The sequence below is a fragment of the Heterodontus francisci genome, chromosome 4 (assembly GCF_036365525.1).
Source record: "Heterodontus francisci isolate sHetFra1 chromosome 4, sHetFra1.hap1, whole genome shotgun sequence".
Lineage (NCBI taxonomy): Eukaryota > Metazoa > Chordata > Chondrichthyes > Heterodontiformes > Heterodontidae > Heterodontus > Heterodontus francisci.
In genome coordinates, this window is record NC_090374.1 from 38752545 (window position 1) to 38777420 (window position 24876).

Consider the following 24876-nt stretch of genomic DNA (forward strand, 5'->3'; position numbering starts at 1 on the left):
GGGCGATGTCGCCGTCTTCTGCTCGGATCCGCTGTCCGTTCGCAGACTGATGAGCATCTGCGACCAGTTCGAACTGGCCTCGGGAGACAAAGTTAACCACAGCAAGAGCGAGGCCATGTTCTTTGAGAACAGGGCTGACCGATCCTTTGTCCCCTTCACCGTCAGGTTAGATTACCTGAAGGTTCTGGGGATATGGTTCGGAAGGGCCAGGACATGTGCCAAAACCTGGAAGGAGCAAGTAGCCAGGGTACACCATAAACTGAGCATGTGGAGCAGCGATCTCTCTCCATTATGGGTAAGAACCTGGTCGTCAGATATGAGGCGCTCACACTGTTGCTGTACATGGTACAGGTCTGGCCCATACCCCACCCCTGCACTATGGAGGATACCCGAGCCATTTTCCGCTTTATCTGGAGATCCAAAATGGACCAGGTCCGGAGTGACATGATGTTCAAACTTCTGGATAAGGATGGGAAAAATGTACCCAATGTCGCCCTCATCCTGATGACCACCTTCGTGTGCAGCTGCATCAAGCTGTGCGCAAAGCCCCAGTATGCAAACACCAAGTGTCACTACGTGCTGTGGTTCTATCTGTCCCCAATGTTGCGAAGGATGGGTCTGGTCACATTGCCGCGGAACGCTCCATCCAGTTGGACCATGCCGTACCACCTATCCTTTGTGGGAAAGCTTCTGCGGGAAAATACCTTTGACCACCAATCCATCAGGCAGTGGCTATTCATATAAAATTGGAGTAGATGTTGAGATTTCTTTGTATCAGTGTAGCTATCATTCCTTTATTGCTCTGCCTTGGAGATCCAAGAAGGAGCAGAAGGTCTAATTAAGCATAGAGTGACTGAACACTTTGAAAACTTTCAGCTGATCAGAAAGAGCCAGCATTGATTCGTAAAGGGTAGGTCATGCCTGATGAATAAGATTGAATTTTTTTGACAGTTGACTAAAGTAGTGGACAGGGGAATGGGCAACGTTATTTATATGAACTTCCAGATGACATTCTATAAAGTCCCTCATAAGAGTTTGTTAGCTAAAGTTGAAGCTCATGCAAGTGGAGGCAAATTATTGACCTGGTAGGAAATTGAATGAGTGGCAGGTGACAGAGAGTAGGGATAATGGGCTGGTGCTCTAATTGGCAGAATGTCCTGCAAGTATCTGTGGTGGGGCCTCAACTTTTCATTGTACTTATTAATGTCTTAGGTGATGGGTAGAAGGCCGATAGAAAGTTTGTTGATAGCACCAAGGTAGGAGGCATTTTTGCAGTATAGATGGAGATACATTGAATTACAAAGAGATATTAACAAATAAAATAATCGGGCAAAACTGTGACAAATGGATTTCAATGTTGGCAAAAATAAGGTCATCCACTTTGGACCTAGAAAGGATAGAACAGGGTAATTTCTAAATCATGAAAAGGTCAAAACAGTGGAGGTCCAAAGAGACTTGGGGTCCAGGTACATGGATCATTAAAATGTCATGAACAGGTACAGATAATAATCAAAAAGGCTAATGGAATGCCGGCCTTTATACCTAGAGGACTAGGATACAAGGGGATAGAAGTTGTACTACAGCTATACAAAGCCCTGGTTAGACGACACCCGGAGTTACTGTGAGCAGCCCTGGGCACGACACCTTAGGAAGGAGATTTACCAGAATGATACCTGGACTCCAAAGGTTAAATGATGAGGAGAAATTACACAACTAAAGTTGTATTTCCTAGAATTTAGAAGGTTAAGGGGTCATTTGACCAAGGTTTTTAAGATATTAAGGGAAACAGATAGGGTAGATAGTGATAAACTGCTAACCGCTGGTTTGGGAATCTGTACTCGGGGTCGTAGTCCACAAATTAGAGCCAGACCTTTCAGGAGTGACATGAGGAAATGCTTCTTTACGCAAAGGGTGGTATAAATTTGGAGCTCTCTTCTGCAAATGGCAATTAATGTGATATCAATTGTTAACTTTAAAACTGCGGTTTGTAAATTTCTGTTACCCAAAGGTGTTAAGGTTTATGTGGAATTCGCTACCACAGAAAGCAGTTGAGGACAAAACATTGTATGTCTTCAAGAAGGAGTTAGATATAACTCTTGGGGTGAAGGGGATCAAAGGATATGGCGGAGGGGGGAAAGCGGGAACAGGTTACTGAGTTGGATGATCAGCCATGATCATAATAAATGGCAGAGCAGCCTCGAAGGGCCGAATGGCCTACTGCTGCTCCTATTTTCTATGTTTCTATGTTATAGGGCAAAGGTAGGTATATGGAGTTAGGTCGCAGATCAGCCATGATCTAATTGAATGACGGGCGGAACAGGCTCGAGAGGCTAAACGGCTTACTCCTCTTCCTATGTTCCTCAGCTTCAGAAACTATTGGGTAATTCTGCAGCCAAATTGTGGCTACTTAAGACAGAGAAGTTTATTTATAACTGTAGAAGTGGGAGAGGGGGTAGTTGATGAAAGTAAGTATTTAGAAATATAAAATATAACTAAAGTGTTAATTTTTTTTTTGCTTTTCAAAGGTATGGGAGAAAAAATGTTCTCTATGGAGCTATGATCATACAAATCACCTTAAGTTTCATTCAAACGACCTCTTGGAGTTGGGAATTGTTCTGCGCACTGTGCTTTTTTATTGGTTTTGGAGATATGTCAAATTATGTAGCTGCGTTTGTTCTGGGTAAGTTTTTTCACACTATATTGTATGATTCCAAAGAGTGAAATAATGTATAATTCATGAGAGTCTTAGTACAATTTGATTAACCTTATTTCTTAATGACTATTTTTCATTTTACCTCTGTGATGGTCAGACAGGTGGCAGATGAAGTTCAGTGCGAAGAAATGTGAAGTGATGTATTCTGGTAGGAAGAACATGGACAGATAGTATAAAATAAAGGGTCCAATTCTAAAGGGGATGCAGGAGCAAAGGGACCTGGGTGTATATGTGCATAAGTCATTGAAGGTGGCAGCAAAGGTTGAGAGCGCAGTTAATAAAGCATACAGTCTCCTGGGCTTTATTAATAGGGGCATAGAGTACAAGAGCAAGGAGATTATGTTGAACTTGTATAAGACACTAGTTCGGCCACAGCTGGAATATTGCATCCAGTTCTGGGCGCTGTACTTTAGGAAGGATGTGAAGGGTTCAGAGAGGGTGCAGAAAAGATTCACAAGAATGATTCCAAGAATTAGGAACTTCAGTTATGAAGATAAATTGGAGAGGTTAGGACTGTTTTCCTTGCAGAAGAGAAGGCTGACAGGAGATTTGATAGAGATTTTCAAAATCATGAGGGGTCTGGACAGAGTAGATAGGGAGAAACTGTTCCCACTCATGAGAGGATCGAGAATGAGAGGGCACATATTTAAAGTAATTGTTAAAAGAAGGGCAAAAGCGACATGAGGAAAAACTTTTTCACGCAGCGAGTGGTTAAGGTCTGGAATGCATTGCCTGAGAGCATGGTGGAGGCAGGTTCAACTGAAGCATTCAAAAGAGAATTAGACTGTTATATGACAAAGAGAACGTATAGGGTTACGGGAAGAAGGCGGGGGAGTGGCACTAGGTGAATTGCTCATTCGGAGAACCGATGCAAATACGATGGGGTGAATGGCCTCCTTCGACGCTGTAACAATTCTGTGATTCTGTAGATGCACTGTGTTGTTTTTTGTTCTGACCCATAAACATAGACCCTGCAGGTCTGATGGTGTATGCTGAGATCTCAGCAGGAGAGGCAGTTTTCAGTGTAAGATGGAAAAACTCAACCCCGATTTAGTAAAGTTCTTGTTTGGACATTACTTTTAATCCAAGATCAAATTATTAAACATATTAACAACTCAATTGTGGTTTAGAAACAGTAGCCCACAGTTGTTCAACCTCTACTCCTGCTCACACAGTCACCACAATTACAACCCTCATGTACCCATAACTATAGGCCATTGATACTTATTCGTATCAAAGTGATTCTTTTATTATTTTTATTGTGGCCATGTTTTGTGATCCTGCAATAATGCAGAGTTATAATTATTGAAACCGATAACTATTTTTAATCAACTTAGACACTTTAGATCGTTCTGAGTGTTTAATTTGTAAGATTGGTTGAGTAAGTTTTCAGATAAACCATAGTCACAAACTCAGGCAGTGATTAACAGCCTAACACAGATATGACCCATATTAGAGACTGTACGGCAGAGCGGACAACTCTTTCTCTTGCAGCTTTTGGTCTTCAAGTTTTTGTTCGGCCTCTCTCTCTTATCACTTGTTGTTGTTTGAAAATTCTCTGCCGTGCAGTATCAAAGACAAAACTTCTTTTATCCTGGCAGCTTTCCAATTAACCCTCCCCTTTCCCAATCAGTGATTAGACTTGTATTAAAAGATGCCTTTCTTAATCAACCAAAGATCATTTTGTGATGGTTGCTAACCTTTCGAATTTGCGCAGCTTGTACTACCTACTTTGTGTTGATTACTTTATCTCAATGCTTCTACATTTGGAGGTTCCTTATCTCACTACGAGACAAATCTCCAGAGAGCTGTTTTCACTGACTGTTCTCAAGGTCTCACCCTTTTGCTGCAAGTAAGCATTTTAAAACTTGACATAACGTCCCAGAATCCCTCTGCCTTGACATCTTGTCTATACTGTACGGTAGGCGGTGGGGTAGTGGTATTATCACTGGACTAGTAACCCATAGACCCAGGGTATTTCTCTGGGGACATGGGTTCAAATCCCACCACAGCAGAAGGTGGAATTTGAATTTAATTAATAAATCTGGAATTAAAAAGAGCTAGTCTAATGATGGCCATGAAACCATTGTCGATTGTTGTAAAAGCCCATCTGGTTCACTAATGTCCTTGAGGGAAGGAAGTCTGCTGTCCTTACCTGGTCTGGCCTACATGTGACTCCAGACCCACAGCAATGTGGTTAACTCTTACATGCCCTCTGAAATGGCCTAAAAACCACTCAGTTGTACCTAATCGCTACAAAGTTAATAAAAAGGAATGAAACCGGACAGACCACCCGGCATCGACCTAGGCACCGGAAACGACAATGGCAAACCCAGCCCTGTCGACCCTGCAAAGTCCTCCTTACTAACATCTGGGGGCTTTTGCCAAAGTTGGGAGAGCTGTCCCACAGCCTCGTCAAGCAACAGCCTGACATAGTCATACTTACAGAATCATACCTTGCAGACAATGTCCCAGACACTGCAATCACTATCCCTGGGTATGTCCTGTCCCACCGGCAGGACAGACCCACCAGAGGTGGTGACACAGTGGTATACAGGAGGGAGGGAGTTGCCCTGGGAGTCCTCAACATTGACTCCAGACCCCATGAAGTCTCATGGCATCAGGTCAAACATGGGCAAGGTAACCTCCTACTGATTACCACCTACCACCCTCCCTCAGCTGATGACTCAGTACTCCACCATGTTGAACACCACTTGGAGGAAGCACTGAGGGTGGCAAGGGCACAAAATGTACTCTGGTGATGGACATTGAAGTCCCCCACCCAAGAGTGGCTCGGTAGCACCACTACTGACCGAGCTGGCTGAGTCCTAAAGGACATAGCTGCTAGACTGGGTCTGCGGCAGGTGGTGGGGGAACCAACACGAGGGAAAAACATACTTGACCTCGTCCTCACCAATCTGCCTGCTGCAGATGCTTCTGTCCATGACTGTATTGGTAGGAGTGACCACCGCACAGTCCTTGTGGAGACGAAGTCCCGCCTTCACATTGAGGATACCGTCCATCATGTTGTGTGGCACAATCACCATACTAAATTGGATAGATTTCGATCAGATCTAGCAATGCAAAACTGGGCATCCATGAGGCGCTGTGGGCCATCAGCAGCAGCAGAATTGTATTCAAGCACAATCTGTAATCTCATGGCCCGGCATATCCCCCACTCTACCATTACCATCAAGTCAGGAGACCAACCCTGGTTCAATGAAGAGTGCAGGAGGGCGTGCCAGGAGCAGCACCAGGCAAACCTCAAAATGAGGTGTCAACCTGGTGAAGCTGCAACACAGGACTATCTGCATGCCAAACTGCGTAAGCAGCATGCAATAGACAGAACTAAGTGATCCCATAACCAACGGATCAGATCTAAGCTCTGCAGTCCTACCACATCCAGCCATGAATGGTGGTGGACAATTAAACAACTAACTGGAGGAGGTGGCTCCACAAATATCCCCATCCTCAATGATGGGGGAGCCCAGCACATCAGTGCGAACGATAAGGCTGAAGCATTTGCAACAATCTTCAGCCAGAAGTACCAAGTTGATGATCCATCTCGGCCTCCTCCTGAAGTCCCCAGCATCACAGATGCCAGACTTCAGCCAATTCAATTCACTCCGCGTGATATCAAGAAACGACTGAAGGCACTGGATACTGCAAAGGGTCCTGACAATATACCGGCAATAGTACTGAGGACCTGCGCTCCAGAACTTGCCGCACACCTAGCCAAGCTGTTCCAGTACAGCTACAACACTGGTATCTACCCTGCAATGTGGAAAATTGCCCAGGTATGTCCTGTACACGTAAAGCAAGACAAATCCAACCCGGCCAATTACCGCCCCATCAGCCTACTCTCCATCATCAGTAAAGTGATGGAAGGTATCATCAACAGTGCCATCAAGCAGCACTTGCTTAGCAATAACCTGCTCAGTGACGCTCAGTTTGGGTTCCGCCAGGGCCACTCAGCTCCTGACCTCATTACAGCCTTGGTTCAAACATGGACAAAAGGGCTGAACTCAAAAGGTGAGGCGAGAGTGACTGCCCTTGACATCAAGGCAGCATTTGACCGAGTATGGCATCAAGGAGCCCTAGCAAAAGTGAGGTCAATGGGAAACAGGGGGAAAACCCTCCGCTGGCTGGAGTCATACCCAGCGCAAAGAAAGATGGTTGTGGTTGTTGGAGGTCAATCATCTGAGCTCCAGGACATCACTGCAGGAGTTCCTCAGGGTCGTGTCCTAGGCCCAACCATCTTCAGCTGCCTCATCAATGACCTTCCTTCAATCATAAGGTCAGAAGTGGGGATGTTCACGGATGATTGCACAATGTTCAGCACCATTCATGACTCCACAGATACTGAAGCAGTTCGTGTAGAAATGCGGGAAGACCGGGACAATATCCAGGCTTGGGCTGATAAGTGGCAAGTAACATTCACGCCACACAAGTGCCAGGCAATGACCATCTCCAACAAGAGAGAATCTAACCATCTCCCCTTGACATTCAACAGCATTACCATCGCTGAATCCCCCACTATCAACATGCTAGTGGTTACCATTGACCAGAAACTGAACTGGAATAGCCACAAGAGCAGGTCAGCGGCTAGGAATCCTGAGGCGAGTAACACACCTCCTGACTCCCCAAAGCCTGTCCACCATCTACAAGGCACAAGTCAGGAGTGTGATGGAATACTCTCCACTTGCCTGGATGGGTGCAGCGCCAACAACACTCAAGAAGCTCGACACCGTCCAGGACAAAGCAGCCCGCTTGATTGGCTCCCCATCTACAAACATTCACTCCCTCCACCACTGACGCACAGTGGCAGCAGTGTGTACCATCTACAAGATGCACTGCAGCAACGCGCCAAGGCTCCTTAGACAGCACCTTCTAAACCCGCGACCTCTACCAACTAGAAGGACAAAGGCAGCAAATACATGGGAACATCACCACCTGCAAGTTCCCCTCCAAGTCACACACCATCCTGACTTGGAACTATATCGCCGTTCCTTCACTGTCGCTGGGTCAAAATCCTGGAACTCCCTTCCTAACAGCACTGTGGGTGTACCTACCCCACATGGACTGCAGCGGTTCAAGAAGGCAGCTCACCACTACCTTCTCCAGGGAAATTAGGGATGGGCAATAAATGCTGGCCTGGTCAGCGTTGCCCACATCCCATGAATGAATAAAAAAACCCTTATTTCCTAAGTTTTTTCACTTTAACCATACCACAAAGATGCATTCTAATAAAGCCAGATGTTAGTTTATGATAATAAGTTAGGTGCTCTGTATAATAGCTGGATTTTAACAATTAGTACTCTGGTTAGTAACTTTAAGTAACCTAATAATCTTACAATTTCATGAATAGGTCTTCTTACCCCATATCTTTCAATTATTGATGTGCTTGACCTTATCTGTTGAGTAGGATGAATAATTTGTGAGCAATGACCTGCTTTATGCCTATTTGCTACGTTTCTTTATGTTGAATCTTTTGTAGTATTTCATTACATAAGCATTTTGCATTTACCATTTTACTGCATGCATTACTGTTGACAGTCTCAGTATTCTGAATTCCTGGGGAGTAATTTTGTTTCAGTTGTGGCCATCTCTCTTGTATTTTCTGAGGATCTCAAAGACTTCATCTTCTATTTCTTGTTTGTGATTACATTCATCTATTGGTCAGATAATAACCATGTCAGTGTAGGCTTGAACATGCTCTTTAGCTTTCTCATTGGTTTTCACATTCTAATCGACTAGCATTGGCACTGCACGAAAAGTTGCCCAGAGAACACAACACTCTCAGGTCATATTCCTACAGGCTGATCATCATTCTTTGCAACAGACAGTCATTCGAAGATTTAACAAGCAGAATAAGTGGCAACTTGTGTACTACCACCACTGCTTGAACCTTTCACAAGCAAACATAGTTCCGAACAAGCCAGTCATCATCTGTGGAGAGAGAAACAGAGTTAGCATTTCAGGTTGATGACCTAATGTCAGAACAAAACTGATAATAACCATGCATATTGAAAGATTATCAGTTTTGCATCAATCATTCTGAAAGACATAGAAACATAGAAATTAGGAGCAGGAGTAGGCCATTCAGCCCTTCAAGCATGCTCCGCCATTCATTATGATCATGGCTGATTGTCCAACTCAGTAACCTGTTCCCACTTTCTCCCCATATCCTTTGATCCCTTTTGCCCCAAGACCTACATCTAACTCCTTCTTGAAAACAGACAATGTTTTGGCCTCAACTGCTTTCTGTGGTAGCAAATTCCACAGGCTCACCACTCTCTGGGTGAGGAAATTTCTCTTCATCTCAGTCCTGAAAGGTTTTCCCCGTTTCCTTCGACTATGACCCCTGGTTCTGGATTCCCCCGCCATCGGGAACATCCTTCCTGCATCTACCCTGTCAAGTCCTGTTAGAATTTATAGGTTTCTATGAGATTCCCCCCTCACTCTTCTGAACTCCAGCTAATATAATCCTAACCGACTCAATCTCTCCTTATACGTCAGTCCCGCCATCCCAGGAATCAATCTGGTAAACCTTCGCTGCACTCCCTCTATGACAAAGCATTCCGCGCTCCAACAACCCTTTTAATTGGTGCAGTGAGTTGCCAATTATGGGAGCAATGATTGGGAGCCCATTTGATACAACATACAATTCTGCACACGCTTACTTTACCACATTTAACTTTTTCAGACTTTAAGGACGGCAATCATTTAGTTGTTTTCCGATGGCTTTTGAATTGTTAACAAAATCCCATAGAAGTATGGACAGAAAGGCTGATACTGTCACTCGACAGTAAAGCGTGTACTGTGTTTTGGCAAGTGCACCCAATATATTGTACAAATTTTAATGCATCATAACAAACATTTCATACTGATTTTGACTTGAGAACAGAAGAAATTTAAAATTCAAAGGCAAAAGATTGGCTGCATTCATGGGATATTCCACTCTGTAAATGGTAAATTTGCCACAAGACTATTTTTCCTTAAGTACAATATAATGTATCAGAAAATACATAGGATGCCCATTCCTTGGCAAAGCGTCTACAACGTTTATTCTGGATGTGCAAAAATGTAGCAGTTTTAGCATCATTGCAGGATACTGTAGCAGGAAGATTAAAATATTATATCATCAGTGAGGCAATTACTAGGGGAAAAGCTGTTGTAAAATTGCCATTGAGGATCGGCAGTTTGTTAAAGAAACTGCCCAAAAAATAAAGATCCCAGTAACAGAGAACCAATGATAAAAATAAAAATAATTACATAATGGTTAGTGGGAACAATATAATGTCTTATGATGAAGTGAAAGAATACTTGGGGGAATTTTTTGATGTCACAGGGAGTCTTGCCCTCTGGTAGCACCGACCAGTAATTCAGACATGTCCTTTGTAGGATTTTCCCATCCTTTCAATTACGAGTTGGAAATGCACAATTTTCAGATGTGGGTTTGCAGCTGAAGAGGCATATTGCCAGCAGAATGAAGCTGCATTATTCCGCCTATTAAGAGATCATTTTCGAAAAGAAATTTCAAATTCCTTGATCAAGGCTGCTGGGTGCAAAATCAGAGAGGCAAGTGAGCTAATCATCTTGGAGCCTCTCAAGTGCTGGAGATGCGATGAGCAAATGGGAGATTTAAGGTCCAATACTGTTCAACTGGCAGGTGAGCTGTCAAAGCAGGTGATCATTGAGCCTGTGTTGGTGCAGCCTGACAAATCACACAGGGCTGATTCAAGCAAAATCAAATACTATGGAGGCGTTAAACTGAAACATCAAGCAAACAAATTCTGATCCAAGAGAGTCCAAGGCACAGCCTGGAAAATTGAATGCTGTCAGGAGACATGAGATTGCCAGGCAATGTGTGTTAGATCTGAGTTCATTTAATATAGCATAGTACTTTCACCCCATAACTATAAACAAGTAGTTCGCATGACATTGGATGTAGTCTGACATATTCAATGAGAGACTATCAGTTTCTCGAAGGCAAAAGACTTCCTGCATTCATGATGTTTTACACTCTGTAAGTGATAAAGTGTGCAATAAGACTAATAATTTTTAATTAGTTACAAAATATTTTACCAGAGAATACAGGGGATGCCCATACTGGATGTGCAAAAATAAAGGAGTTCTAGCATCATTGTAGTATACTGTAACTGGAGGATTAAAATATTATTGCATCATTGACGCAGTAACTAGGGGAAACTCTGTTTTAAAATTGTCATTCAGGATTGAGCGTCTGTGAAAGAAACAGCCTTATTTTTAATTCCATTAAAATCAATGAAAATCAGGCAGTTTCTATAATGGGCGGCTGATTCCCCAAAGCCAGTTTCATCCTTGGCGGCAAGTTAAAAATTTGTCCCATTGTCTCTTATGAGTGCTTGCTTCACCAATCTTCCTGGTGTCACCTCCGCTTCCTCCATTTCTTCCTTCTCATCCTCCATCTCCTTTCCTCTTCATCGTGCAATATGGGCCATTCCCTTATCATTTTGCATGATTACCCAACTTGGGATTATGAAGTTATTTATGCAGTATGCAGTAGACCATAATCATTTTGGATCCCTTTTGGCTTATGGAGAAGTACCTGCCTGTGCAAAAAGGGCAGATATTTGATATAGAATTATAAAGTAACTTTTGTTGTATTTAAATGTTATTAATTAGGTGTTTCTCATTGGTGACAGTAGCCACAGATGCAGATCATACCTTGGTCTCCCAACAACCTTCCTGTGTCATACATATTTTGCTAAATCCCATACAATTTGTAATAAATGATATATCTTGTGTTACGATCAGATGAGGAGGGGTCAAAGAGCGCCCCTCTTGTCCCTCTCTTTATTTGACCACTTTTTAAGTGGAAATGCTTGCCAATTCAATAAGTGTTTAATTATTTACGCGCTATGATCATAGGACAGGTTTTCTTAAGTTTAACAAAAAGGTTAGTTTTATTGCAATTAAAACGATCGAAGTAAAATAATAAATGATGCTCTCGCTTTCACACACACACACACTTGAGGTTCACATACACACATAAATAGGTTACAGAGTGGGAAAGATAGATTGGTCAGATTAGAGTCTGGAGCAATAAAAAGGAGTGTACAGTCTGTGGTGGTTGGTGATTTGGTTGTCTTCCGGCTGAACTCTGTGGTCCTAAGGCTTCTGAATTCCAGATATGGCCAGCTGATGCGGGGTTTTCCTGGAGAGAGCGATGCAGATGGTTTCCTGCATGAGGTTTTGTCTGCAGCAGGCCTACGTAGTTATGGCCAGCAGACAGGGTTCGAAGCTTGACCCCACTTGGGTCTTCTCTGGTCTGTGTCTAGATACTTGTCTGGTCTTCAGAGTGAGATAAACCAGCTTAACACACATAGATGGTGGGGCCTGTCACATAACCGTCACCCAGTGTGTATTTCCTCTTACAACTTAATCAGTTTGTGTCTAGGAATTCCTTTCTCTCAACCAGGATCCCACTGTTCAAGTGATTGCATTTGAGTGGTTTGTTTCCACCAGTTTAATGTCCCAGTGATTGCCTTGAATGTCTTGCTAATGGGGACAGGGCAGGTAGTTCACTCAAAATTCCCAGGTCATTGTTTTTGCTGGGGTCTGAGCAGACACTATGTCTCCATCTCGATGTATTGAAAGGTGGGGTATTTTGATGCAAATTGCAGTGGCCATTTTAGCTGCTAGCCGTCACCTTTTATCTGTTCCTTTTTAAAAATTTAATTCTGGTTTCCAGCCGGTCTAGCACGCTTTCGTGATACCTCCACACCATGCTGAATGAGATGTGATGACAGGAGCATTCTATTATAAGGTCATAAAAAAAATAAACTGTACACAAGCATTCATCTTCAAACACTCATTTCTCAATCTCACACTGCCATAGCTATGCTCTGGTTTAGTTTTCATCTGGAATGTTTATGTGTTCGGTTAGACTCTGGCTAAAGCATCAGCTTTTCTTTTTCTCCAATGTGGGTATTCTTTAGGTGGTAGGGTTGCAAAAGCAGGCTCCATCGAAAAACCTTGCATTCTTGGTCTTGAATTTCTCCACACATGCTCAAGCATTGTGGTCATTATAGACTATGGTCTCCATATTTTGGACATATACCTCAAAGTGCTTGAGAGCCAGCAACAGTCCCAGAGTTTCCTTTTCCACAGTGGAGTATCTCTTTTGATGTATGTTTAGTTTTTTTAGAGAAATACCCAACTGGCCTCTCAATGCCTGATTCATCATCTTGGAGCAGGATGGCACCTACTCCTAGGTCACTAGTATCAACTGCCACTTTAAATGGTTTGTTAAAGTTTGGAGCTGTCAGCATCAGTTCGCTGGTTAAGATGGCTTTCAGCCTCTCAAAAGCTGTTTGGAACCTCCCTGACCACACTATCTTCACTCTGTTCTGTAATAAGTCTGTCAGTCGGGGAGCTATTGTGTTGACGTTTGGGACGAACTTGTGGTAAAACCAACGCATCCCCAAAAATCGCATTATTTCCTGTTTGGTTGTGGGGACGGGAAAATCCATCAGCGCCTGTACCTTTGCTGCTCTGGGCAGCACCTGCCTTTGACCCACAATATGCCCCAGGTAGGTTACTTGAGCTTTAGTGAACTCGCTCTTTGCAGGATTTACCATGAGGTCAGCCGACTGTAATCTTCGGAAGAGGGCTTCTGACTGCTCTAGGTGGTCTCCCCAGTGTCACTGTACGCTAACAGATCATCCAGGTACACTACACAGTGGGATAGGCCAGCCACTAGCTGGTACATTAGCCTTTGGAAGATGGCTGAGACATTTCTTAATCCAAACGGCATCACTCAGCACTGAAATAAGCCATCTGGGGCATCAAAAGCCCAAATCTCTTTAGCTAGGGGGGTTAAGGAACCTGCCACATTCCTTTTATCAAGGCTATTTTGTTAATGTAGGTGGCATTTCCTACTCTATCGATACAGTCTTTCAGGCGAGGAATTGGCTAGGAGTCAGCTCTGCTCACTGTTAACATTCCTGTAATCAATTCAGAGCCATGTTGAGCCATCGGGCTTGGGCATGTACACAACTGGGGAACCCCAGCTGCTCTGACTGGGCTCAATCAGCTTGCGCTCCAGCATATACTGAATTTCCTCCTGAACTTGGGTCAGTTTCCTGGGATCTAGGCAATGGGGATTTTGTTTTTTGGGAGGGGTCTCTGCCAAATCCACATTGTGTAGGATTAGGGTTGTGAACCCTGATTTGTCTTTGCAGATCTCTTTAAACGCTGTGAGCAGCCTTGTTAAGTCTGCTCTCTGTTCTACGTTTAAATAGGAGAGTACTGTGTCTAAATACCCTAACGTTTCAGTGTCAGCTAACCAGGTGGTTCGGGGTTCAATTTGGGAATCCTCCAGGCCTCCTTCTAACTCATCCTCACTGTCCTTTTCACCCTCCTCCTTCCTGACTGCCTGACAGACTTGTACTTGTTTGTCCCCTTTCTGGCTGTGATACTACTTTAACATATTGATGTGACACAGCCTTTGCTTTTTCCTCTGGTCTGGGGTGTCAATTAAATAATTCACCTCACTAATCCTCTTTACTACTCTGTATGGGCCACTGAACGAGGCTTTCAGTGGTTTACCCTGTGTTGGTAATAGCACTAACGCATGGTCTCCGGGCTGACATGTTCTGGCCTTGACATGTTTATCTGCCTGCCTTTTCATAGCTGTCTTGGAGGTTTTTAGCTATTCCTGAGCTACTGCACAGTCTCTCGTGAGCTGCACATGGAACATGGAGATGTCGTCTAACATGGAAGGCTCATCCCTGTGTCCCAAATACCTCTCCTTGATTCGTTTAAGAGGACCTCACACTTTGTCCATAAACTAATTCAAAGAGACTAAAGCCAGTGGACTCATTGGGTGAGTTCCTGGTAGCAAACAGAAGAAATACCAGCCTTTTGTCCCAGTCATGGTGAGTACTCATAGCAGTATGCCCTGATCATTGCCTTAAGGGTCTGGTGGTACCATCCCAAAGCCCCTTGTGACTGTGGGTGGTAGGCTGAGGACTTTAGTTGAGTTATGCCCAGATTATTCATGACCCTTTGAAAGATACCAGATGTGATATTTGTGCCCTGATCTGACTGGATCTCAACAGGCAGCCCATATCGAGTAAAGAATTGGCTTATCCCCTCCACCACTACCTTGGCAGAGATAGTTCTTAGGGGATAGCCTCTGGAAATCGGGTAACCACATCCATAATGATGAGAACTGGAAGCCCCCCCTTTTGTTTTTGGCAGGGATCCCACACAATTCACCAGCACTCTGCTGAAGGGTTCCCCAAAAGTTGGTATGAGAATTAAGAGTGCAGGTTTTATTGCAGGTTGGGGTGTCCTCACAACCTGGCACATGTGGCAAGCTTTGCAGAACTCCACCATATCCCTGTGGAGTTGTGGCCATTCAATATGTGGTCTAATGTGGGCTTGGGTTTTTTGGATACCGACGTGTCCAGCCATTGGAATCTCGTGGGCTGCTCTCAATATTTCCCCACAATATCTCGGCGGCACCACTACCTGGTGGACCAATGTCCACTCTTCATCTGCAGGTCTGTGAGGAGGTCTCCACTTCCTCATCAGCACCTCATTCTTTAAATAGAGTCACAGAGTCATACAGCACAGAAACAGGCCCTTCGGCCCACCGCATCCATGCCGACCATAATGCCTATCTATACTAATCCCACCTGCCTGCATTAATTCCATATCCCTCTATGCCTTGCTCATTCAAGTACCTGTCCAGATGCCACTTAAATGTTGTTACTGTTCCTGCCTCCACCACCTCCTCTGGCAGCTCATTCCAGATACCCACTATCCTTTGTGTGAAAAATTTACCCCTTTGATCCCCTTTAAACCTCCTCCCTCTCACCTTAAATCTATGCCCTCTAGTTTTAGTCACCCCTACCATGGGAAACAGAGTCTGGCTATCTCCCCTATCTATGCCTCTCATAATTTTATATACCTTTATCATGTCCCCTCTCAGCCTCCTTCGTTCCAGGGAAAACAGACCCAGCCTATCCAATCTCTCTTTATAACTCCAGCCCTCCAAACCAGGCAACATCCTTGTGAATCTTTTCTGCACCCTCTCTAGCTTAATCACATCTTTCCTGTAGTGCGGCGACCAGAACTGCACACAGTACTCCAAATGCGGCCTAACCAATGTTATGTACAACTGTAGCGTGACGTCCCAACACTTGTACTCAATGTCTCGGCCGATGAAGGCAAGCATGCCATACGCCTTCTTCACCACCCTGTGTACCTGTGTTTCCACTTTCAGGGAACTATGTACTTGCACCCCAAGGTCTCCCTGCACAACAACACTCCCCAGGGCCCTGCCATTTACTGTATATGTCCTGTCCTGGTTTAACTTCCCAAAATACATCACTTCACACTTGTGTGCATTAAATTCCATTCGCCAATCCCTTGTCCATTTTTCCAGTTGATCTATATCCTGTTGTAACCTGAGACAACCTTCTTCACTGTCCACTATACCATCAATTTTGGTGTCATCTGCAAACTTACTAATCATGCCCCTTACATTCACATCCAAGTCATTAATATATATGACAAACAGCAGAGGGCCCAGCACTGATCCCTGCTGCACACCAGCCTCCAATCTGAAAAACAACCCTCCACTACCACCCTCTGCCTCCTATCACCAAGCCAATTTTGTATCCAATTGGCTAGCTCACCCTGGATCCCATGTGGTCGAACCTTCTGGACCAGCCTACCATGAGGGACCTTGTCAAAGGCCTTCCTAAAGTCCATGCAGACAATGTCCATCGCCCTGCCCTCATCAATCCTCTTGGTCACCTCCTCGAAAAACTCAATCAAATTCGTGAGACATGATTTCCCACGCACAAAGCCATGCTGACTATCCCTAATCAGACCTTGCCCTTTCAAATGCATATAAATCCTGTCTCTCAGAATCCCTTTCAACAACTTTCCCACCACTGATGTAAGGCTCATCAGCCTGTAGTTCCCTGGCTTATCCCTGCTGCCCTTCTTAAATAAAGGCACAACATTAGCTATCCTCCAGTCTTCAGGTACCTCACCCGTGGCTAACGATGATAAAAAAATCTCTGCCAGGGCCCCAGCAATCTCCTCCCTTGCTTCCCATAGCATCCTAGGCTACACCTAGTCAGGCCCTGGGGATTTGTCCACCTTAATGCGCTTCAAAAACTCCAACATCTCCTCCTTTGTAATGTTGATATGCTCCAGGATATCGCTGTTCCCTCCCTTGAACTCACTAGCTTCCATGACCTTCTCCACGGTAAATACAGACAAGAAGTATTCATTTAAGACCTCACCCATTTCCCGTGGCTCCACACATAGATTACCATACTGATCCTTAAGGGGACTTCTCTCTCCCTAGCTACCCTTATACTCTTAATATACTTATAGAATCTTTTAGGATTCTTATCTGCCAGGGAAATCTTATGGCCCCTTTTCGCCCTTCTAATTTCCTTCTTAAGTATACTCCTACATCCCCTATACTCCTCGAGGGACTTGCTTGATCCCAGCTGCCTATACTTGACATATGCCTCCTTCTTTGTCCTGACCAGACCCTCAATATCCCTCGTCAACCAAGGTTCCCTAAACTTGCCAGCCTTGCCCTTCCATCTAACAGGAACATGCCAGCCCTGAACTCTTACTATCTCACTTTTAAAAGCCTCCCATTTGCCAGACGTCCCTTTACCTGTAAACAGCCTCTCCCATTCAACTCTTGAGAGTTACTGTCTGATGCCATCGAAATTAGCCTTCCCCCAATTTAGGACTTCAACCTGAGAACCAGTCCTATCCTTTTCCATAACTATCTTGATGCTAATAGAGTTATGGTCACTGGTCCCAAAGTGCTCCCCCACTGACACATCAACCACCTGCCCAGCCTCATTTCCTAAGAGGAGGTCGAGTGTAACCCCTTCTCTAGTACGGCCATCCACATACTGCTTCAGAAAACTATCCTGGAAACACTTAACAAATTCTTCCCCATCTGATCCCTTCGCACTAAGACAGTCCCTGTCAATATTAGGAAAGTTAAAATCACCTACTATTACAACCCTATAATTCCTACACCTATCTGTGATTTCCCTACATATGTGCTCCTCCAATTCCCTCTGATTATTGGGGGGCCTATAGTATAATCCCATCAAAGTGATCATCCCTTTCTTATTTCTAAGTTCTACCCATATGGCCTCGCTGGATGTTCCCCCTGGGATAACTTCTCTAAGTACTGCCGTGATGCCGTCCCTAATCAATAATGTAACTCCCCCTCCTCTCTTACCTCCACCTCTGTCACGCCGGAAGCATCAATACCCCGGAACATTGAGCTGCCAGTCCTGCCCATCCCTCAACCATGTTTCCGTAATAGCTATAATTTCACAATCCCATGTACTGATCCATGCTCTGAGTTCATCTACCTTACCTGTAAGGCTCTTGCATTAAAGTAAATGCAGTTTAGCCTACCAGACCTTCCATGCTCCCTGTCCTGCCCCTGCCCGGCCTGCCTACTGGACTTGCTTGCTTTAACCTCTACATTTGCCTCAGCTATCTCATTGGAGAGATGTCATGGATGTGCTTCCATTATTGATATTTTTTTGAGGACTTGTGGAAAATTACTGAGAAGATGCCTGGATTTGTTTTTTTTTGAAAGGATCACTGGAAGGACACTTGGGACTTTGTTTAAAAACACTTACTGGAAGTCACATTTCTTAAGCTAAGTAAACAGCCGGAGCCTTATGGACTATGGGACTATTTGAACTTAGAGAATTCACATGTCTGGGTTTATGTCTGTTAGGAGTTTTGGTTTTGTTTGGAGTTCAGTTGGTGGATAGCCTGCTAAGCGAGAAGCCACCCAACTCATCCTTTGCCATCTGTTTTGAAAAGTCTTCTGAGAATCCAGTGGGATAGCTGAACCCACTTATGCAGTAATTCTCCCGAAAAGCCTGCAAGACTACTACTCGATGTCTCCTGAATGGAACTGCTCCAGAAAGATCTCAGTGACAGCCATCTATGTGGACCCGGACACCAGATCAAAAGGGACATCTGGAACGTTCCATATCTTATCCTTTTGCTTCAAGAATTGACAATAACTTGGTGTCATGCAGGCCCCCACCTGCCAAGAATGAGGGACGGATATTTTGCCACATGGACATTAAATTTTAAAATTGTTGCTGGGAAGAAAAGAAGGCCTATTACAAGGAGTTGCCAAGCCCCTGACTGGAAAGACATTTGCATAGTAACAGACAGTGCTTGGAAAGAACAAAGGGACCACTCCCTGCTCCAATTTAACCCACAATGGACTTTTGATTACCAGATGTTGAAGGTGGAGAGGCTAGCATTCCAGGTTAACTGCTAAGATGACCAAATGCACAAACAGATGTGGTCAGACCAGTTGACCAGTTTAGTCACATGACTGGCTGTTGTTTTAAAAAAATTTGAACTTGCCACAGAGCTTTAAAACTCAGAAAGCTGTATGCTCCTGGACTAAAAAGACCTCTCTCCTGTCTTCTCCCATCTCGCTCTCGCCAGCCTCGGAAACCATTGAAGTCATATGAACCCCAAGAGAGAAAGGTTTCCTCCAGTGAACAAGGTTTAAGAAGACTACTGGGTCCCAGCAAAAAGCAGGACTACCTACAAAAGGACTACAGTGAGCTCGAAGCACTGATACAAGAAACTCTTTTGATATTGCCCCAGACCTCGCTCTATTTTGTTTTTTTCTTCTGCTCTTTTCTGTCTCTATTTGCATGTGCATATCACGTATGTATGCTAGCGTGGGGCGCGGCGTGTATCCGGAGATGTTAACCGAATTAGAGTTTAAGTTTAAGTGTTAATAAATTTCACTTTTCTTCTTTAAACCTAAGAAGGCCTGTTTGATGCTCATTTCTTTGCCTTATAATTGGAAAGCAGTGAATAAGTATTCACTAAGTGTGTTAAAACATTAAATCCTCTTGCAATAAGACCAGTTGATGGCTGAAAGAGACCCCTAGACACCTTTCTCGCCTGGTCATAATACTTGGCCAAAGTTTTTTTTTAAGTTAATCTCTGCAGAGCCAGTTTTTTCATTATTCTTTATTTTGTTCTTTACCCGTGTGTGTGTGCATGTGTTAGGATATTTTAGAAGGGCAGATATTTATACTTTCATATTTCAAACTGTGTGTTAATAAGCTTTGCATCTTTATTGAATAAGTGTTGCTTAACAATAAATCAACAATTTTGTCATTTATTAAAGAAACCTGGTTTGTGGATTTTTCTTCTGAAGCTAATGTAGATAAAATATATAATTGACTATATTGGTAACTGGATAAAACATTTAAATATATGCTGTGACCAGTGGAGTAATGGAACTAGAGAAAGACAGTGCATTTCTCCAACCTCAGATGTAACAAATCGCTTACTGTCTATTGGATGCTGCTTCTGCTGTTTGGCATATAAGTAGTCCTGTGTTGTAGCTTCATTGGGTTGGAACCTCATTTTTAGGTATGCCTGGTGCTGCTCCTAGCATGCTCTTCTGCACTCTTCATTGAACCAGGGTTGATCCCCTGGCTTGCTGGTAATGATAGAGTGAGGGATATGTCAGACCATGAGGTTACAGATTGTGTTTGAACACAATTCTGCTGCCGATGGGTACCCAGTTTTGATCTGATCTGAAGCTCTCCCATTTAGCATGGTGGCAGTGTCACACAACACGATGGAGGGTATTCTCAATGTAAGGACAGGACTGTGTTGCTAGTGTTTATGGGTATTTGCCATATGTTTTGTTCTTGGCCACTCATAATAAATGTAAACATAACATGATTTCAAAAACACTTCTGTCTAAATTGTGTATTGAATTTTAAAATGTTCTTGTGCATTATAGGCAGTGGGCAAATGTCATGTGATTTGACATCATGTGATTGTTGGGTGATCATATATCACATGATCAAATGCCACATGATTAACTCTCCAGTTATTTCAGGTATTTATCCAACCAGTGTTGGCAACACTAATTAGCATCCTTTGGGAAATGCGTTTAGGGGCATCTGGTTCCCTCATTCTTAAGCCTGTCCATTAGAACCTAGCAGGAACCGTCATGAAGCAGGCTAAAGTAGTCGTAGTTAAAGCAATCTTCACCGTTGTTCTGCTAAGTTGCTGGAAAGTTGGTTTAAGCTGTTAGGGATTTTTGTAGCCATTTTGTTTAGGGACTGTTTTTGTTATGGAATAGTTATATATAACTTCATTGGTCCAAAGTTCATATAAGCTACAGGAAAGTACCATCCATATGAGGGGCTTGGGTGGTGGGTGGGGGGGAGGAGGAGGAGTTAATATTGTGTTAATGTTACTGGACTAGTAATCACGAGACCTGGACTAATGCTCCAGAGGCATGAGTTCAAATCGCACCGCAACAGCTGGGGGAATATAAATTCAATTAATTAATAAAACTGAAATAAAATGCCAGTCTCATTAATAATGATCATAAAGCTACCAGATTGTTGTTTAATAACTCATCAGGTTCACTACTGCCTTTCAGAGGAGGAAATCTATCATCCTACCCAGTCTGGACTCCAGACCCACAGCAATGTGGTTGACTTTTAATTGCCCTCTGAAGTGGCCTAGCAAGCCACTTCAGTTGTATCAAACCACTACCGAAAAGTAAAATAAGAATGAAACCAAATGGAACACCTGGCATTGATCGAGGCACCGGAAATAACAAAGGCACACCCTGCCTAGTTGACCCTGCAAAGTCCTCGTCACCAACATCTGGAGCCTTATGCCAAAATTGGGTGAGCTGTCCTACAGACTAATCAAATGCAGCCTGACATAATCATACTCACCAAATCATACCTTACAGCCAATGTCCGAGACTCCTCATCAGCATCCTAAGGTATATTCTGTCCCACCAGCAGGACAGACCCACCAGAGGTGGTGATCCTGGGAGTCCTCAACATTGACTTCAGATCCCATGACGTCTCATGGCATCAGGGTAAACAGGGGCAAGGAAACCTCCTGCTGATTACTGTCCTCCCTCAGCTGATGGATTAGTGTTCCTCCATGTTAAACACCACTTGAAAAAGTACTGAGGGTAGTGTGATGAAAGCCACACCTGCCAAGAATGAGGGATATTAATTTTGCCATAAGGAACATTAATTTTAAACTCTTAATGGACTGAAAACATGTCTGCACCTGCATTCTAACAGGACAGTGGCTGGAAACATTTGCATTCTAAGAGACAGTTGCCTGGAGAAGACAATGGAACTGCTCCCTGATTCAATTAACCAAATGGATTTTGATCACAAGACATTGAATGTGTGAACACCAGCATTCCAGCCCCCTACTGAGGATGTCTAGTAAGATTGAAAGCATCCACAAAACTTTGCCGGGCACGTTGTTTAAAATAAAAACTAGTCACATGACTGGCCTGCTGGTCTGTTTGGTTTGAATTGTGTTCACAGATCAGTTTGAAGTTAGACTGCATCTGAACCTGAGGGGAGAGCATCTCCCTCTCTCTCTCGCTCACGAAAAGAAGAGACTACAACTGGATTTCAAGAAGACAGAAAACCATCAAAACAAGTTTGAAAGGGTGCACTGGGCCCCAATGAGACGGCAAGATCGAACTGCAATCAAAAACTTTACATCAAACTCAAAAGACAGTAAATGAACTCCAGCTATTGCTTTAAACCCTTGATTCTTTCTCCTTTTCTGTCTCTATCTGCATGTGTGTTTATCGCATATGCATGCTAACATGGTCGTGTTGCGTATTTTTAGTAGTTTTAACTGAATTAGAGTTTCAAGGTTAATAAATTTACACCTTTATTGTTTAAATTTAAGAAAGCCTGTCTGTTTGATTTCTTTGCCATTACAATTGGAGAGCAGTGAACAAGGATTCACTGAGTGGAAGCTAAAAAACGCAGTGTTTTAAAAATGAATCCCTATTATGGTCAAACCAGGAAAAGGCTGAGAGGGAACCCCTAGACCCCTTTCTCAACTGGTTGTAACAGTAGCAAGGGCACAGAATTTACTCTGGCTGAGAGACTTCAATGTCCATCACCAAGAGTGGCTCTGTAGCACCACTACTGACTGAGCTCCCCAACTACTGAAGGACATAACTGCCAGACTGGGTCTGCGGCAGGTGGTGAGGGTACCAGCAAGAGGGGAAAACCTACTTGAAGTTGTCCCCACAAATCTACCTGTCGCATATGCTTCTGTCCATGACAGTATTGGTAGGACTGACCACCACACTGTCCTTGTGGAAACCAAGTTCTGGCCTCACATTGAGGACGCTCTATATTGAGTTTTGTGGCACTGCCACCATACCAAATGAGATTGGCAGAACAGATCTAGCAGCTCAAAACTTGGCATCCATGATGCGCTGTGGGCCATCAGTAGCAGCAGATTTGTATTCAAGCACTATCTGTAACCTCATGGCCCAGCATATCCTTCACTTCACCATTCACAGCAAGCCAGGGGAATCAACCCTGGTTCAATGAGGAGTGCAAGAGAGCATGCAACAAGCAGCAACAGGCATACCTAAAAATGAGGTGCCAACCTGATGAAGCTACAATGCAAGACTACATGCATACTGAACAGTGGAAGCAGCACACTAGAGAGAAAGGGAAGTGATCCCACAACCAATGGATCAGATCAAAGTTCTGCAATCCTGCCACATCCAGTCATGAATGTGGTGGACAATTAAACAACTAACTAAAGGAGGAAAATCCAAAAGCATCCCCATTCTCAATGATAGGGAAGCCCAGTGTGAAGAAATCTGGCTATTATGAGGGGTTAGCAATCACACAACTATAAGGTTAAAAGGATTGTTTTCCGATGGATGAGGGTTGAAAAAAAATAAAAAGGGCTTATCTTCCCAAAAGGTTAAGAAAGTTCATGGACATGCCTCTGTTTTAAAAAGCTTGTCTCATCTTAGAACCATAAAGGCAGCTTCTGATAAGGAGGATCCACTCCTAATATCACAAACCTCATCACACAGTAAAACATTAATAACATAGTTTTTGTGACAGCTTGCAAAACTACCACAGTGTAATTGTTGTTACTATTGTTACTGTGGTTTTGTGAAGACAGCCCTAAACCACAGTCAACTGAATTTTTTACAAAACTAACTAAACCCAAAAGCAGGCATGCTGTTATCCTGAGAGAGGACAGCATGAGCCTCTTTCATGGAGCTAATGCCACTACCATGTGGTTGCATCTTAATATTCCCTCCGCTCTGCATCAGAACAGAGTGAAGGAGAATTGTGATACTCTGGAAACCTATATCCACACTTTACACACTCCAATCCATGCTTCATGGTTTGAAAGCCTGAGAATATTCTTGATCCTGTAGCCACAATTACAGCAGTCCAAGCTCCTAGCAAAGCCTCAGAGCTGTCACCCTCGGCTCCATCAGTTTGGAACCCCACTGCAGTGTTCATAGAGCTGACCATGGACGCCATGGTTCACTTTATGATCTTAATGCCCTGCTTGAAAATCTAATAAAGTTTGAACTGGACTTCTATGTGCTCTCTACCATTGTGTGTGAACTCACTGGCAGGCAGGCTCGTGCACTTTGAAAGTCCTGGTATATAGCCAGCTCCTGTCGGCTTCCATAGGCGGCAGTCTCAGGGCATTCATATGTGTTCTCTGCAGCATAGAACCATAGAAAAATTACGGCATAGAAGGAGACCATTCAGCCCGTCCTGTCCAGGCTGCCCGAAAAAGCTAGCCAGCCAATCTAATCCCACCTTCCAGCACCTGGTCCATAGCCTTGCAGGTTACAGCACTTCAGGTGCAGGTCCAGGTACCTTTTAAAAGAATTGAAGGTTTCTTCCTCCACCACTGTTCCTGGCAGTGAATTTCAGGCACCCACCACCCTCCGGGTGAAAATGTTTTTCCTCATGTCCCCTCTAATTCTTCTACCAATCACCTTAAATCTGTGCCCCTTGGTAATTGACCTCTCTGCGAGGGGAAACAGGTCCTTCCTGCCTACTCTATCTAGGCCCCTCATAATTTTGTACACCTCAATTAAGTCACCCTTCAGCCTCTTCTGTTCTAAGGAAAACAACCCCTGCCGATCCAATCTTTCCTCATAGCTGCAACTTTCGAGCCCTGGCAATATTCTTGTAAATTTCCTCTGTACTCTCTCCAGAGCAATTATGTCCTTTCTGTAATGTGGTGACCAGAACAGT

General features: G+C 43.8%; 1 protein-coding gene across 1 annotated transcript in view; it reads left to right on the plus strand.

Moving 5' to 3' along the window:
* LOC137368640 (solute carrier family 22 member 4-like) overlaps positions 1–24876 on the plus strand; it is a 211657-nt gene that overhangs the window by 108173 nt on the left and 78608 nt on the right. Inside the window, exon 4 of the mRNA XM_068028780.1 lies at positions 2526–2680. Coding sequence (XP_067884881.1) covers positions 2526–2680 — 155 coding nt within the window. The remainder of the gene's footprint in view (positions 1–2525; positions 2681–24876) is intronic.